The 17,824-nt window shown below is 31.5% G+C and overlaps 1 protein-coding gene across 1 annotated transcript in view; it reads right to left on the reverse strand.

Moving 5' to 3' along the window:
- Positions 1 to 1,635: 1,635 nt before the first annotated feature.
- The window catches only part of LOC145263719 (uncharacterized), a 39,037-nt gene continuing 22,848 nt past the window's right edge, over positions 1,636 to 17,824 (reverse strand). The window contains exons 3-8 of the mRNA XM_080120682.1: positions 14,993 to 15,062; positions 12,876 to 12,977; positions 9,494 to 9,583; positions 8,944 to 8,985; positions 6,842 to 6,866; positions 1,636 to 2,699 (exon numbers count right to left, since the gene is read on the reverse strand). Coding sequence (XP_079976808.1) covers positions 2,677 to 2,699; positions 6,842 to 6,866; positions 8,944 to 8,985; positions 9,494 to 9,583; positions 12,876 to 12,977; positions 14,993 to 15,062 — 352 coding nt within the window. The 3' untranslated portion in view covers positions 1,636 to 2,676. The remainder of the gene's footprint in view (positions 2,700 to 6,841; positions 6,867 to 8,943; positions 8,986 to 9,493; positions 9,584 to 12,875; positions 12,978 to 14,992; positions 15,063 to 17,824) is intronic.

A 17,824-nucleotide genomic window follows, 5' to 3' on the forward strand; every position in this document is an offset into this window, starting at 1 on the left:
ATCGTCAAAGTCATAAATTAAAATAACATGTTTAATAAACTGAGCAATTTTGTTTAAATATTAGAAAATAAATGATTGATCCTGTATGTTTCTTTTTTCTTACCATACGCTTCTTAGTAGGGCTGTGACAAACGCATATTCTTTTCATTGTTTTGACCCTCAAGTGTGTATCCGTTGATATCTTATATGCCTTTATATAGAGTAATGTGGTTCTCAGTTGATTAAGTGTGCCTAACTGTGTCGGATATATACTTGAGAGTCAAAAGAATGAAAAGAATATTCTGTTGTCATAGTAGTAAAAATACAAGACAATATTAATGAACAAATAAAAAAAAAATGCTAAACAATGAAACACAAAATTAAGTATATAAAAAGTTTTGTTGCTTCTGTAAATAAAAATCAATTGTATACTTAAAAAAAAAAAAAAAAATCATTAAAATAAATCGCAACTATTTATTGGCAATATAAATAATTTTAAAAGTTGCGAAACTGATCAAAAATAATTTCTTTTACTTAACCTGCTAATTTGTGAAAGATTTCTGTTAAAGTTTTTTTCAAGCAATTTAAATGTAACTAGTGATTAAGTAAAATAATCCATGTTCAGCCATTTTGATTATTAATTAGTTTACTCATTTGTGGTAAAATAAATGGATTTAAACTTCTTTGAAATATCAATCTTTATTGCAAATAGGGCACAAATAAGTAGATAAAGCAACAACTGTTTTTGACAAATTTCCCAACGGTATTAAAAAAAAAAAAAAATTAGCAATGATTACCAACAATGATTGTAACAAAGATTTTTTTTAACAATTGATTTTTATTGAAAGAATCCAAATGTTAGATCTCTCGACCTGTTATAGGTACGTCTTTGGTTTGGTCATATTTCACATCACAAATTCATCTAATCCAGGTTCTCAACCAGGGGTAAATTTACTGCTGGGAAATAATTTTTTAAAAATTCTATAGTAAGGGGTAAATAATTGAAGTAGCTGATAATTTAAAAATACTCATGTGAATTAGGATTCTCAGGTTTAGTAGCAATAAAGACAACGACCAGAAACCGCTTGAAAACCGATGATGAAATTAGCCTTGTCAGAAACAACAAACTGATTGACTCAATGAATCAGCAGTGTTTCCACTGATAATGCTTCTGGCATTTCTGTTCATTATTTTTTGTAATACAAATTAACTTCATGATTTTCTATTTAGAAAAGGTCTTTCTTTATTTTTGTGATATGAATGTATAATACTATTTTTATACAAAACCTAAAATCCTAAATAAAAAGATTACTTTTTGACTTATTTTTCTGTCACTTTATGATGACTGCATTTTTTGGTATGGGAGTCGGGGATAAATGGAGAAATACATAAAGCTAGGGTGGGTTCAATAATGGAGGAAAGGTTGAGAATGGCTGATCTAATCAGATTTATATTGTTCAGAGAAAAAAAAAAAAAAAAAAAAAAAAAAATTTTTTTTTTTTTTAAATTCAGAAAATGAGAGCGAAAATGTCGATCTAAGCCAACAAAGAGCCAGTTTACATGCACACAACCCAAAAGACTAAAACAGGAGACCACCATTGGACAATCACAGTGAACAATGTCCTAGATAACCTTTTAACAAAAACGACAAACTAATTTTTTTTTGTCTCTTTTACATATTTTATTTGGATAACTGAACAGAAAGAAACCCAAAAGAGGCAGGAGAAAAAAATTTTTTTAATGAAATGATACAAAAAAAAAAATTATAAAATGCCAGGGGGGACATGGAGTCTCCTCACCCCACTCCACCAAAAATTTAAAAAAAAAAAAAAAGCAGTGGGAGGGGGAGGGGGGAGTAAAGGTTGACATCAACAAGAAGATCTAAGCATTTGTTTCTCTCTTCATCTATTCAAAAAGAGTTTGGGTATGGGTAGATTGGGATATGGGTGTAGTAGACTGCTGCTGTACTTAGTTAATCAGCCAAACCTTTTTTTTCTTTTAATTATTCATCTGCTGGGAAAATCCAACAATTCAGAGCTTAAAAAAAAATAAAAATAATAATGCATGCACACACAGCCCCCCCCCCCTCCCCATCCAAAGTTTTTAAATTGAAGACCATTTTGAAATAAGAGCCGAGCAAGTGGTGGGACAAAAGGATTATTTTAAAAAAAATTTTCCCTTTCTTTTTTGAAAATAAATCAGCAGCAGTCAATTATCTGACCTGACCCCACCAACCCATTTCTCAGTGAATTTTTTTTTTTTTAGTTGCAATACTTTGGCACTCCTCCAACAAGCATACTTTTCTGGGAGAAGATAATGCCAAACCGTGGAACCAGAATACAACACCCACGTTCTATATTATGTTAAGACTACAACTTGACTGGCAACAAAATTTTTCTTTGTGTATTTTTTTTTTTTTTTTTTTTTAATTTCTTAAGTTGGAAAAATTTAGATCATATATGTTGAAAGGATTGAAAAACGAGTGTGAAAAGAAGGAAGTGGGGGAAGAGAGGGAGGGAGGGAAAGATAAGATGAAGATGAAAGCGAAACAAATGATGGTCAACTGGTTTTCACTTCTCCCTCCAAGATTTATTGCCAAAGCTGCTGCTACTTTTTTGGGGGGCCCGCAACAGTAGCAAGGTAGAAGCTGGACCACCCCCCTCCCAGTCAGCTCTCAGACATGCAACATTGCTAAGCTTAATCTTCTAAGTCAGGAAGACCTGCAAAATAATAAAAATATTGAAAAGGATTTAACAATGAAAATTTAACAAGTCACAAGAATAAAAAAAAAAAAAAAAAAAAAAAAAAAAAAAAATTACAGAATCTTTTCGGATGAGGATAAATATGTTCAAACTGTTCTCATTTTGGATGTTATTCTCACATTTCAGCCAATTGGGACGATTAATCGGAATTCGAAAAATCTGATAATTAGTATACAGGTGTATTTCAAATGGAACTTCATGTCAACCCAGACAAAGCTAGTATAGCATAATCACGCCAATACACCAATTCCTGTTAGATCAAAGTATCGCTAAGTTTATTCAATACTAAAATTAGTGATTATTTCAGAATACCAGGTGTTGTATGTGCTCCCTGCTTATCTCGACATTGTTTTCAGCTGTCCTGGAATTCTTGCCACTGGATCAAGCAGTGTTGACCCCGGGAAAAGAGTAGTAAGGAATTGCACAACCCTTGCTTTACAATTCAACACATCATCCTTCATCCCATTTGTGGCACAGTGGATATAACAGCTAGATAATAACCAGTTGTAGTCTTCTGGGTAGGTAGGTAGGTAAGTTTTTGTTTAACGGCACATCAACCCAGTCTTCTGGGAGTTGAAAGTTCAATCCTTAATACAGGCAATACTACCTGGCTATGGCTGATGGAACTAGAGCAATCTACCTCTCATAGACTTGGTTTAATAAACGATAAAGGTTCAATAAGACATACCCCGAAAAAGGTTGTAGGTTACATTGTCCAAAAAACTGCAAGAATAACATGCAAAATGAGAATAGTCTGAATCTTGAATTTTTTTTTTATATTGTTCGTATATTATTGTCAGACTAGATGCCTTTAGATAAGTTTTTAAAATTTGAACAAATCGAAAAAAGCTACTATATTCAATTAATTTAGTCACAAATATAACAAAATTATGCCAACTTTTACAAAGTCCTATAATTTTAGTTTTTGTCCAAAATTCCCCCTATAGAAAAATACAAAAATAATGAAAAATCTGTATGATGTAGATATCAGTGATGAAACAAAAATATATTTCATAAATCATGTAAATTGAGCAGGTAGTGTTATTTTTATAAAGAAAATCAAATCTTATGAGTATCAGAGTAGTGATGGTCTCATCTGCCATTTTCAAAAATAATTTTTTGACACTTGTACAATTTAATCAAGGCATTTAAAAAAATGGACATATCGAAAAAAAGAAATTGTACATATCCGTGTTGGACTGAAAGGTCTCAAAAAGATAGCCATCTTGGAATTTTTTTAACATGCCAAAGGGGAGATAACTCCACTTAAAGCGCCGACACTCCCTGCCCATCTTTAATACTAGCTATTCTTCCTAAAAATTGAACCTTTTGCTCGGTATTATAAATTGTTTTTTCGCTGTAAAAAGTAAAAAACAACAAACTACTTGATGAAATTAAGTGAAATTTTTTTCAGAGAACTTCATTCCATAACGGATATGTATAATTCAAACTTTTTTCGATATTTTCATTTTTTAATGTCTTCATTAAACTGTGCAAGTACCAATTTTTTTTTTTAATGGAGGGAGGGGGTCTATACTTACTAGATTGTAATGTCTACGAATTCCAATTAATCGCTTAAAAGTGGTATTCGTTATAAAAATAAAAACTACTTGATCAATTTGTGATTTTATCAATATACTATTTTTGTTTCACTACAGGTATTAAAAATTGTACAAATTTTTCTTTAATTTTTGGGCGAGAAACATATTTTTTTTTTTTTTTACTTAATATTATTTACATCCATGTTTCATTTTCATTAAGAGAAATCAGGGTGGCTATTTACAGCTGACCTGTCAGCCACCAACTTAAAATTCAACATATTAGTCAATGCTCTTGAATACAACAGTAGAAACAAATAAGAAATATATACTAGCAGAGGTACTGAGTTGCCATGGGCCATAAAAAACTAAATAGAAGATGTTAGATAACGTTAAGTTTCTCCCACTCCTTCAGAAGAGATTTTTTATTTTTATTTTTTGTGAGGGTTGAAAAAATAAAACTTGGGAGGCTTTCAAGGGATTTACTGAAAGCATCAAATAAAACCAAAGATGCCTCCAGATCACTAGTAAAATTAAGCCAACATTCCCTTTGTGGAGAAATGACAGTTAACAAATTGAATCCAGAATTAGCATCTTTCAATTTAAAAAAATGCTAACTCATTACCTGGGTCATAATACATAACATTAAAAATCGTGTTTAATTTTTGATATTCAATAATGCAAATGGCTACTTGATCCCAAAAAGAAGCTCCTTTTTTTTTTTTCTTTTTTAAATTTTAGATAGTATTTTTCTGGAATTTATTGTGTATTTTTTTTTTTTTTTTTTAAAGTCTTAGATGGACATACAAACATACAATTTCCGTTTATATAAAATAGAAGATTTATCTTTACAGTGCACGTAAGTTTCTAAGAGGGTTCGATTTCAAGGGAAAGAATCTTGCACTATAACTAGACAGAAACTAACTTTTTAAGTCCCTGAATGAGGCTCATTTAATATCCAACATTTGAAAATTCAAAAACACTTCAAGGTGAAAAAAAAAAAAGTCAATAGAAAAAGAATTGAGTCAGCTCTTCTAATTGTTCACTAAATGGTAGCTACATTCATGATAAAGCAGTGTGAGAAAATCGACTCTGGCTAATTTTGGGATACTTTTGAGATGTCTTAAATGTTCCCTATATTTGATTTTATGCCATAGAGTATTAATTATGAAAATTCATATATCTATGATTTTTGTGAATTTTTAACCAAGGTAATTAATTAGCTATCAATAAGTATTACCCAAAATCCAGGGAGTATTTTAAAGGGATTTAAGTGGGTATATGGGCACAACCTCTCAGTTGAAAAAAAAAAAAAATAGAAAGAACATGGCTCATTTTTCCATAATTTTGTTATTGTCTTTTCTTAAAGGGGGAAAGGCATAAAAGTGGCAAATGTGTTTGGTTTGGGAATTCATTTTACTCACCCTGCAACACGTATTCTAATAATTATATAAAGAAATATTTGCAACAAAATAGTGAAAGGGGAGTTGACCTGAATAAAAAAAATTTTTTAAAAAGTATATATGATATCCAAAAGGTTTTTCTTTTTACTCTTGTTTAAGGGAGGTGTTGTCTGATTAACACTGCTGGAGAACCACGAGGAAAAAACGCTGTTTTGTTTTAAAATTCTTGGAAGCTAACCAAAACAGTGATTAGAACAGATTATTTGAAAGTAAAGGAATTTTTCCAACAAATGACTTGGGATTAAATTTTCTTTTTTCTTTATAAAAGGTTAAAAAAAACTTCCAAGATGTGTGGGTGTGCATAACCAACCAACCAGCTAATAATATGACTTGGAATCATCTTTATGCATTATTTTTATGTTTGATATTTTGTATGCTTGATGGAAATAACCATCAAAATGGTAGCCATTTCATAATGCTATAATCTTAAAGACAGCAATTTTCATAAAATATCTTTAATAGTGTTGGAACAATTAATCGATTTACAAGGTTCCAAAAAAATGTTTAAAAGAACTGACAAACATCATTAATAATGAAAAGTAAAATGCAAAATAATTTTTTTAATTGAACTTTTGTCCATTTCTTTGGCATTGTCAAACAAACTTACGAGAGGTGGCCAACAGGTATAGTTACAAAAAAACATGTAAACTAACGATGTTAGCTGATTTTGTTCAAAATAATTTTGGCATATTTATTGGAATCAGAATCTGTAATTGTATTAGAATCGGGGAGGAAAACATTGAAATCAACCCATCACTAATTTCTAAACATGCACGCAGATTCTAACAATTATAATCTATTTACAAAGATTCTATTTTTCCATGGTATGCACATATGAAAGAGGGAAAGATCAAGCAGAATTAACAATCCTGATCTTTTCGCTAGAATGAAACTGTATTTATTTTGATACTACACTTTATTTGTAGAGTCCTTGGCAGGTGAAAAAGAAATCCTTTTAATCGGAGACAATTTTAACTTGTGTACAAATCCGGGTTTTTCTTTTTTGCGAGGTCCTATGTAAAAAATGATCTTTCGTCTAACCTTCATGAGGATGCAATTAAATAGAAAAAAATTCAAAAAGAAAAAAGAAAATACTCACTTTCATCATCACTGTCTTCCTCACTCTGGAAAAAAAAAAAAAAGAAAAGAAATTAAATTCTTGGTTTTATTCAATATTTCACAAAATAGGATTTAAAAGTTCATAAAAATCTTTTCCAATTTACCAAATTTAAAAATGCCTGTATTTCAAACATCAGTTGTCCTACGAACTTGGCAAGCTGAGAACACACATTGAGAGTATTTTCTCAAATAATGGCAGTGAAGACTCGCTAATAGAATCAATTCATATTTGGAGCAAGGGCAGACAAAAATATTTAAAAAAAAAAAAAAAAAAAAAAATTATACACAACTGATGTAAACAAGTTGATGGGGAATTTGTTTTTACAATATAACTCCTTCAAGGGAGTTTTATATGCTGCAAATTCTGAATATCCTCAAATATGATATGAATAGCTTTCATTAGTTTCACATGTACGGTTATGCCAGCGTCCAAAACTGATCGCCTGACCCAAAATGCACATGCCATAGTTCTTCATCTTATTGGACATGTCAAGATTCTAGTTTTGGCAACTGATGGGCATGAAAGCAAAAGTTCACAGCTTATATACAGAACAAAAACAACACCGATCTGGTATGCAAACAACAATAGGTGTGTAGGACTTATGGCTAGTGTCTCTCGATTATGGCCAACTCTCACCTAAGACTTATTCAGCTATCCGATCCTTTTGCGTCTTTTGCAGAGATCACTCTCCCCCACAACAGCCAGTTACTAATATACTTACAGCTTAAATCATAAATACTCATTTGCTCTCAGCTTACTTCCAATAGAAACTAAGGTACTTGTATAGTTTAATGAAGACATTAAAAAATAAAAATATCAAAAAAAAAAAAAAAAAGTTATATTGTACGTATCTGTTTTGGACTAAAGATCTCAAAAAAAAAAAAAAAAAAAAAAAAAATCACTTAATTTGATCGAGTAGTTTTTTTTTTTTTACAGCGAAAACCGCGTTTTTATGACAGTGTGCTGAAGGTAGCCATCTTTGAATTTTTTGAACATGCTACGGGGAGATAACTCACGTTTAAAGTGCCAACACTCCCTCTCCATCTTTGTCAAATGTTTAAAGAGGTTTTCACATTGACAAACTTAGGAGGAATGAAATCGCATTTCTTTCTTTACAAAATGTTCTTACATATAGTTAACTCTGCCAACACAGCAGAGTTTGTCAATGTTTATATACAGTCTAGCATCCACATTGCTGGATCAATTGTCAAATTTGGAACAAAGATCAGTCATGGTGGAAGCTATTTACTTTCGACATATAATGGTCAAAATCACACTACTAGTTAATACAGTTATGTATGTCCAACAGAATCAAAATGTTTGGTCAATGTTAAAATTATGATGGAATGATTGAATAAATATGCATGTCTGATGACAAAGATGATGGCTAGAAGAGGAATCTATAAAGGCAAGGCGGAGGCTGAGCAGACTAAGTTTCCAGATATAGTACAAAAGGATGATCAAATGAACGAAGTATTCAGAACTGCTAAACAGATGGCAAAGGCAAATATGGATGTTATAAAGAAATGCATTTGAAATAAAAATGATGTGTTAGCAACAAATGAACACGATAAAAAGTTTTGAAATGTTACGAGATTGTTGGATACAGAGTTTTCATAGAATTATTGAAGGCCAAAGAAAACATGGTAAAAGTGATAAAAATGGATTTGAAAGAAAGAGGGATAAATAAAGACTTGGTCTGAGACAGTAGGAAGTTAATTTCTAAAAGTCATTCAACATATGCGGGTATGCAAAAGAGACGTTAAGACAAATATGACAATTCAAACAATTTGTTCTTTGTCTCCAAAAGTTTGGTTCAAATGTCTTGTCGGACATGATTAAAATTATATCATTTTCTCCAGGTATGATTGATCGTAATCACTTTTAGCTAGTTCCCTGTTCACACCATTTATTTTTTTTTTTTAAGCCTCCTTTTCTCGCATTCAGAATCAGACATTTGATCCTCCCACCCCACCCACATATTGATTTGACCACGCCTAGTTGGAGACAAAGAAAACGGCACCCCAAATTTTCCTACTTGACAAATTCTATCCAAAAAGAGGCCAGAAATTAGACTTTACCTCTTCAGGGCCTTCGCCAACTCCGCCCATTTTCGTCATCATCTGAAAGTAAAGATTAAGCAATTATGAAATTAAGTGATATAATAAATGCAAAATTATTGTAGGAATAACATGAGAATAGTAGTATCAAGCAAAGATAAGAATAGGGAGAAGAGAGAAAAAAAAAAACGTGAATGGATAAATGGAGTTGAAACATGGAGGGGGGGGGGGTCCTCTTCTAAGCAGTCTCTTTCCTACAGAAGATATGTTACTAGTTGTTCTTTATTCCAGTGTTATTTCAAGGATTTCACTTTTATTTTGATTACAACCATAATGAGGATCTGTTATTTTCAAATTTTCACCAACTATAGAAAAATAACTCCCCAGCCTCATGGATGCCTTGGGAAAGGCAAAGGGAGAAAACCCTGACAAAAAAAAATCCGGTTTAGAATCTTGATAGGTGGATGGTGAGAAGCACTGCAACACCTTTCAAATTTAAATTTACGAAAATTAAGATTCAATGTAATTAATAAATTTCAAACAAAGTCCAAAAAATAAAATAAAAACTTACTTCATTAAGATTCAAGTCATCTGCAACATCTTCAGGATCAGAGTCATCTTCATCCCTCCATTTACTAAAATCTGTTTTCAACCAATGTATCTGATTAAAAAAGTAATTTTTTTTTAATATCTATAATATACCAAAGCATTTCATGCTTCTATGTACATCACCTTTCGCACACACAAAAAAAACATCAGATATAGAATCAGAGGTTAAGGTACACAATTCCAACTACCCATTTTTAAATTAATTGTTCCCAACATAAATTGTTATCCCATCTATTAAAAGAGTATAGTTTCAAATAAATGCATTTCAAAAAGTGACATTCGTTTTTCAAACTAAAATATCATATGAAAATGACAGTTTAAATAATTCTATTGGTATATTAAAGTAGTAATTATGTGAAATTGCCACTACCAGACATAAAATAGATTGCTGTGGTGGATTCTAGTAGTACGAGCTTTCAATTTTTTATGAAATGAATACATATATGAATATCATCTAAATGAATAACTTGAAAAAGTTTAGCCCATTTCTTGCAGTAATGGTAAAGTCAAAATGTTATATTTCAAGTTATTTGTTTGAAAGTTATTTACTATCATTACAATATTTTCCATTTCTGAAAGTATTTAACTTTTTTTTTCTTTTCAAATGAGACAAAATTTGCAATGTATGCATATTGTTTAAACAGAAAAAAAATTTATAACAAAATCTATAGAGGAAAATAAGGCAGGTTTAATTTTAACTGCTAACAGAAAATAAATTTCATTTTTAATAGACAAAAAAAAAAATCATCCCTTGTTATTAATATTATTGTGAGTATAACAGGAATTAATTAGATGTTTTATTTAGAGAGACTAAAACATTTTTTAAAAAATCAGTGTTTCTTCACTTGCAATTTAGACAAATCAAGTTGATCTCTCTGAGGGTATACCATAACAAGAAATTTAAACTAAAACTTTGAGATCTTTAGTCTTAAACTGAGCTATTTGGACTTATAGAGCTTAAAACATTATCTCAAAACAGTTTTGGCATGATAGCATAGATTTATGATTTCTCTCATGTTTTAAAATGTGAATTTAAACAAGTGATAAAAAAATGTGAATTTAAACAAGTGATAAAAAAATGTGAATTTAAACAAGTGATAAAAAAATGTGAATTTAAACAAGTGATAAAAAAATGTGAATTTAAACAAGTGATAAAAAAATGTGAATTTAAACAAGTGATAAAAAAATGTGAATTTAAACATCATCAATAAATAATGTTGAAAATTATTTTAATATTTTATTTTAACTGCATTAAAAAATTTTTAACCACATATTGGCATAAACAACAACTTAATATTTAACATACTAGAATTTGGGATCGTAGGTCCCTATAATTAGAGAAGTAAAAATTTGAAAATATAATTATTAAAGCAAGGCGGACACCTCTACGTTAACTTTTTTTTTCTTTTTTTTTTTTTTTTTTTTTTTTAAATTAATGTTTGCACAGCAATAACAAGTAAAATAGTTTGTAACATGATCACTGGAACTAGAAAATAAAATTTTGAAAAATATTTGTTTATCAAATTACGATTTTGGAATAAAAAATGTAAATATATGTTTCACTTTTTTTCTTTAAATTTAAAACTTCTTTAAGTAGTAGATTAACAATTTTCATTTTCGCTACTTAATTTTCTTTTTTTAGGTTTTGTACTAATTGATGAACTATTTTAGTTGATTTTGCAAAGGTTTCTTTGATCTTCAAGTCTTCTGCTTTTTCTTCAGCTTCTTTGCTCTTTCAATTTGTAGTCTTTGATTGTTTCTTGTATGCAAACATCTGAAGTCCCCGAAATTCAGAACACTTTCATCACAATTTAAAATAAGCAGAAATTGTTAAAATGAAGTATTTTATGATTATTGAATTAATTTGGAATTACTTTTGAGATGAGTAATTTGCATAATTTTTATTTAATTATTTGCGGACTATTATCCGCATTTCCTAGTTGTTTCAGCCAACTATTCCTCTGGCCTTCGTCAGGTAGTTAACAGCGACGGGATAGGAATGCTGAATCTCCTAACTGCATCCTAAGCAATTACTGCCTTTTGTGGTTGTCTCACCACGGTTTGGCCAACTAATCCTCTGACGAAGGCCAGTTGGCCGAAACGTGACAGAACATGAAGATGAGGATAATAATCCACAAATAATTAAATAAAAATTATACAAATTTACTCATTTCAAAAGTATTAAAATTAATTCAATAATATACCATTCAGTATGGACTTGACAATGGAAGAACAAATAAAAATGGATTTATAAGACCAAAAAATCAAACCATTATTGCTCTTCGGGGCCTGTGGCACATTGGATAGAGGTGCGGAATATATATGGTTCTAGGTGAGCATTATCTGAAGATAGCTGTTTCAATCCCACCCAAAGCTGGTCAGAGGATTAGTTGGGCAAACCATGATGAGACAACAACAACCACGGACGACAGTAATTGCCGAGGATGCAGTTAGGAGATTCGGCATTCCTATCCCATCGCTGTTAACCACCTAACGAAAGGTAGAGCAATAGTTGGCCAAAGCATTGTGAAACAACAACTAGAAGATGAGGATAATAGTCTGCAAATAATTATATTTTATGATTGTTGAAACAGTGATGTTCATCGTCTGTGGCTCAAGTTGGGATACAGAAAAACTGAGATCCGTTTGAAAGTCAGTCAACAAGTTCAAAACAAGTGTCAAAAGATTGCGCTCACGAGTAAAAGTCAACAATTTCATATTAAAGATTAACTAATGTGTTTCAAAATTGAGAAAAAAAAAACAAAAAAAAAAAAACACCCTGTGTAGGAGTTAGAAGCAAGGAGTTAGCTTTCCCAGTTGTCCACTAAATAGTGGACAATTCAGAGTGAAACAGTGTGACAAAACTGACTCAAGCTTGTTAAGTTGGCAAATTGTTATTTTAGTTTAAGTAGCAGTTTTTATTATTTTCTATTTTCGTCAGCTTCTTTTCTCTTTCATGTTAAAGTTTTCAATTATACCACCCCACCCCACCCCATATACTAACATCTGAAATCCTGCAACTCCGGGAAGATTCAGAACACTTATCACTGGAATATTAAGCAGATTGTTAACTTTTACGTTTTTGTGATGTCAATGTAGACATGTTTCAAATAAGAAATGTTGCCTGAATAAAAGTATGCATCTATTTGATCTTGATTATTTGTTAAATTTTTTTTAATTTATACAAGTCATATTGTAAAGTCGCATAGAGTGAGGGGGATCAGACTCACATGGTCAGTTTTAAGAAACCTTTTGTACAAATCCTAAAAAGAATTGCACATCCCTGGCTTAAAAAAAAAAAAAAAAACTCCAAATAGAAAAGAATTTTTGTTTTTCAGATTTACCTTGCCCTTGCCTTGTTCTTTTAATAATGTCGGCCACCAGATTTCTTCCTTTTTCTTTATCACAAAATAAAGCTCTCTGGCACCAAGGGATTGTTTGGACTCCTGAAAACAAACATTTTTGGAAATCGAATTACTATGTAACATGTATATAAAAAAAGTGAATAATAAATGGAGAGGAGAGGAAAAAAAAGCTGAAGTTAAAGGAACTTAAGGTTTAGGGCTTTTTAAGGCAGTTAACCAAAACATTTTTGTTATGGGAAACGAGATGGGTAAAATGTTAGTAAAAAAAAAATAAATAAATAAAATAAATTAAAAATATTAATCTAGCCTATTTAAGTTTTCCTGGATTCAAATCTTAGGATCTTATCAAATTTACCAAGCATTTTCAAAAATATGAAAACAATGGCCTCAATAAAGGATCAGGAAAGACCTTTACAAGCCTTTCATTTGAAATCTATTCTTTAAATTATTTTACTTACTCTTATCCTCTCCGCCTGTGATGAGCATTGTACGAAATGGAAAAAATCCATATGTATATAGTTATTGCCAAGGCCATTCCTATAACAGGCCAAGATCTAACCATAGGGGGTCATTTACTAAAGACAAGATTTTCAAGAGAAAATTTATTCTGAAAAGGGGATTATAAACCTTCAAATTTATTTCAGCTGTACTTCAAGTACTTTTGGATTATAAGTTTGTGAGTGGTTAAAAAAAAAAATAAATCTGGGATTATGAATTTAAAATATTAAAACAGTAATTCATACGGTTTAAAATTCTTAAGTCCAATTTGTTAGTTAGTTTTATAATTGTAAAAGTTCTGTCATAGTTTTTCATATTGACAGCATTGTTTATCAGGAAATGCCATTTTTTTTTCAGTTTACCGTGTATTTATAGGAATTCATTAATTCATTATAATTCCTATTCCAAATCAAACTAATTTAAGAGTAACAAGCCGTGTGTGTGTGATTCCCCCTGGTGCTGCATGTGAGATAACTCTTCAAAAAAATAGTGAATTGCCTTCACATTTTTTGTCAAGTTTCAGAAAAACCTAATAGATGGGGTAAAAAGTGTTATTTTTTGCAATTTGGTGGCATTTGTAACTCCTTTTGAGCTCCTGGGAATGCCGAATCCCAGTGAAAATGAACAAACAGTGCAGTTACACACCTTAAGACGTATATTTGAATTCAGCACCATGGAAAACTACTATATAGACATACATATCAAGTTTTTGAGTAATATGAAAAAAAAAAAAAGCTCCAAAATGATAAAAATTGATACAAATGTTCAGAATAGGAATGTATGGATGCACGTCTGGCAAAAAAAAAGGAAATCTGACACCTCTATCTCCTTTTACTATCATGACTTCATTTTGAAACAGCGCTTCGATTGGCTGAAATTTTGGGCTTCCTTATAATTGTGTTTATTTGTTGCATTTTAGGTGAATGGTAAATTACTTGCTTTTTGAGGGCTAATTAAGTTATTTTTCCACAAACAAGGTGTTTTTTATTTTTATTTAATTCAATATCTTAGGACTTTACTAATTATCTTTGAAATAGACCCAGAAAACTAATATTTATCTTTTAAAGGATTTTTACAATAAATTTATTTAACTTCAAAATTTAGCTGAATATTTTTTTCCTTTAGGAAATTAACTCTAGTCTAAGCTTTCAAATACAATCAAAAAGTAGTTGGAAACCTACAAAAAACTTATAAATCGGCTTTCAAAATTAAGTCCTCCCTTTTTACCTGCCCATTTTTGCCCGTACCTAATTATTTAACACTGAATAAAGTTATCAAATGGAATCCTAAGGTTATAAGGGATAGAAAGGAAGAGAGAAAAATATCAAATGTGTAAAAAGGTTGAGTTGGGGAAAAAAATGGATTTTGACCAAAGAGCAGAGAAATAACCTGTGCAATTTAAGCAGAAATCAGCTTTTTTTCTGGATGATAAAAAAAAGCAGAATTCCTCTAAAGAATGGATAACACACATCCCTGTCTCAAGTGATAAAATTAATCGAGAGACAGAACTCTTGCTTGAATTGCATTACACTTCAGATGCAGCCAACTCTAGCTAGTTTTACAAAAACAAAATTAAAAAAAGAAAAACTAAAACAAACCTCTGGAATGATAGCTTTGCAGAAAGGGATAGTTATTTCATATGCTTTTTTTTCTGCACCCCCTTCACCCCTGAAAGAAAAGGAGACAGTAAAATTAATTACAATATGTTTATTTTAACTTTCTCACAACTAAACAAATCTACTGAAAATGCTACAATCATATGGAGTCATTCATCTATTTCATTCTTATATTATTTTTTAACATTCTAGATTCATGAAATTATTATTTTTTAACATTCTAGATTCATGAAATAGAAAAAAAATAGTTGTTTAAAAGCGGAAAGTATTTAAATATTACAAGTAGAATACAAACAATTCTAAACCAATTTTGTTTTCAAGTTCAAACAAGCAATGAAAACACAAAATCAAAAAACATTTGTGGTATTTACCTGTTGTTGGCCTGTGGAGATATATTAATGATTGAAAATTCCAAACAGTTATGCTTATTATCTTTATCTTAAAATGTTTTTACATTTGCAATACGAGATAAAGTCAGTGGTGTTTTCGGCGCTTATACAGTTTAGTCAAGCTTAATTTCATCAAGTAGTTTTTATTTTACAACGAAAAAACAATGTTATAATACCGAGCAAAAGGTTCGATTTTTAGGAAGAAAAGCTAGTAATAAAGATGGGGAGGGAGTGTAGGCGCTTTAACTGGAGTTATCTCCCTTTGGCGTGTTTAACAAATTTTGTAATGGCTGACTTCAACGGTCTCTAATAAAAACGTGTTTTTCTGCTGTAAAATAAAAACTACTCAATCAAATTAAATGAAATTTTTTTCAGAGATCTTCAGTCCAAAACAGATATGTACAATATAACCTTTTTCGATATTTTCATTTTTTTTATGTCTTGACTAAACTGTACAAGTACTGTGTTTTCTTAAAAACTAGTTCTAAAAAAAGTTGTAACATGGCAAATGTTTCACTTAATCAAAGCAAATTATTTATAATCTTAATAAAATTTAAATGTTCCAACCTTTTTTTTTTATACATTGTCAATGATATTTAATTGTTTTATAAACATTTTTTTAAAAATCTATTTTTAAAATTGACACTTACTTCTTTATGTTCTAATATTTCAGTTAATTTTGTGGACCTAGCTAATAATTGCTTTTAACAACTTCAGATTGAATCAAAAGAAAATTTTATGGGTGGCTTTAGATTCTTTGAAAAATTTAATCCATCTCTGAACGTTCTGTTAACATATCGATTTCTATAACACAAAAAACATTGACTTGCGTGCGTGTGTGTATGTATGTATGTATAAATATATAATTATTTCCAGTTAAACAACATCGTAGCTCACAAGACTCGAGTCTTGGACTTCCGGTTTGTGGGCTGTGAGCTGCGACATTGTTTGACTGGAAATAATTATATCGTCTCTCACATTCTGAATATATATGCACACAAGACGTATCCTTCCAGTAATTATAGGAGCAACTAGACTCATGAAAAAGAATTTCAAGATGTACCTGGCAAGTATACCCAATAAAGCAAGTGCAAGAAGATTTTTTTTTTACATGGAGGTCACCACTTATTAAGGCCCAGAAGCCACTCGGGGATAAGGGTTATTGCATGTACAGTAATCAATGAGATAGTATAGTCGTAATCGTCAGCATTGGAGATTCGGCAAAGTGTCTTACTTAAGGGGGCGGTTTGTCAAGAATTTGTTTATGTTGGACTTGAAGACATCGAAGTTGTAGTAGGTGGGAAACAGGCAATCGGAAGAGAGTTCCACAGTCGTGCACTTCTAAGAAAGAAGCTTTGTTCATGGAATCTACGTTTGGATTTAGGCACAGATAAAGAGTGGGGAAAATTATTGATAGTGGTTTCAGCCAGACAGATGTTTTTCGTGAAAAGATTGGCGAGGGGGGACCAGAGATTGGAGTTCAGACAAGCACTTGCCATGAAAATAACGATAAAACAAAGACAGGCTCGTAACGTCTTCTGTGGGAAAGAGGCTGCAGGGCAGAGAAAAGGGCATCCCCCACTAAGCCACAAAGTCTATTTTGTACTCTGTCATGGTAGGATAGGCTGTTTTTAGCAGCTCCGGCAAGATGTGGCAGCAGTATTCCATCCTTGGACGTACTTGGCTTTTATATAGATAGAGAATTGCATCAGTAGTGAGATATCTTCTGGAGCGGTAAAAGGATCCCATCATCCTCCCAGCGACCTTGGCAACAGACCTGATGTATGTGTTCCATTTCAGATCAGGAGTAAAGGTCAAACCCAGAAGCTTGTCAAAACATGGAGCCTCCCCAAGATGAGAGCCATCCATTTCAGTTGATGCCAGATGGGGATCAGAGCATTGATGGCGTAAAGATAGGAGCTTGGTTTTAGATGCATTAAAGTAACCAGCCACCTCTTCCCCCACTGTACCACGTGCTCAAGATCAGAGGAGAGAGAATCAGAGAGAATTTTGTCATTTACGGCCTTTGATGTGTTGCCATAGATGGTCGTGTCATCAGCATAGATGTCAACGAATGATTTAAGTATGTGTTTTGGGAGATCATTGATGTTGATCAGGAAGAGGGTTGAGCCCAGGATGGACCCCTGAGGGACTCCAGCATTAATACTGTGGGCCTCTGATTTCTGCCCAAATACAAATAATTGTATCTAAAGGGATGATCAGAATCTTAAAAAGATATATCGGTTGGAATATCTGAATTAGCAGGTGAATGTTTGGAATTTGGTAGAATTCCAGTCACCCATAAAGATGATGAGAAGGCCTCCTTTTCATTAGTTACTAAACTGAAATGTAGGAAGCGTGAAACTCCACCCCCATGATTACTCCGCTTATATTTAAGGGGGTATCAAGCACTATTTTTTTAATC

Source organism: Euprymna scolopes, chromosome 39, assembly GCF_053919585.1.
Source record: "Euprymna scolopes isolate OS-2025 chromosome 39, ASM5391958v1, whole genome shotgun sequence".
Classification (NCBI taxonomy): domain Eukaryota; kingdom Metazoa; phylum Mollusca; class Cephalopoda; order Sepiida; family Sepiolidae; genus Euprymna; species Euprymna scolopes.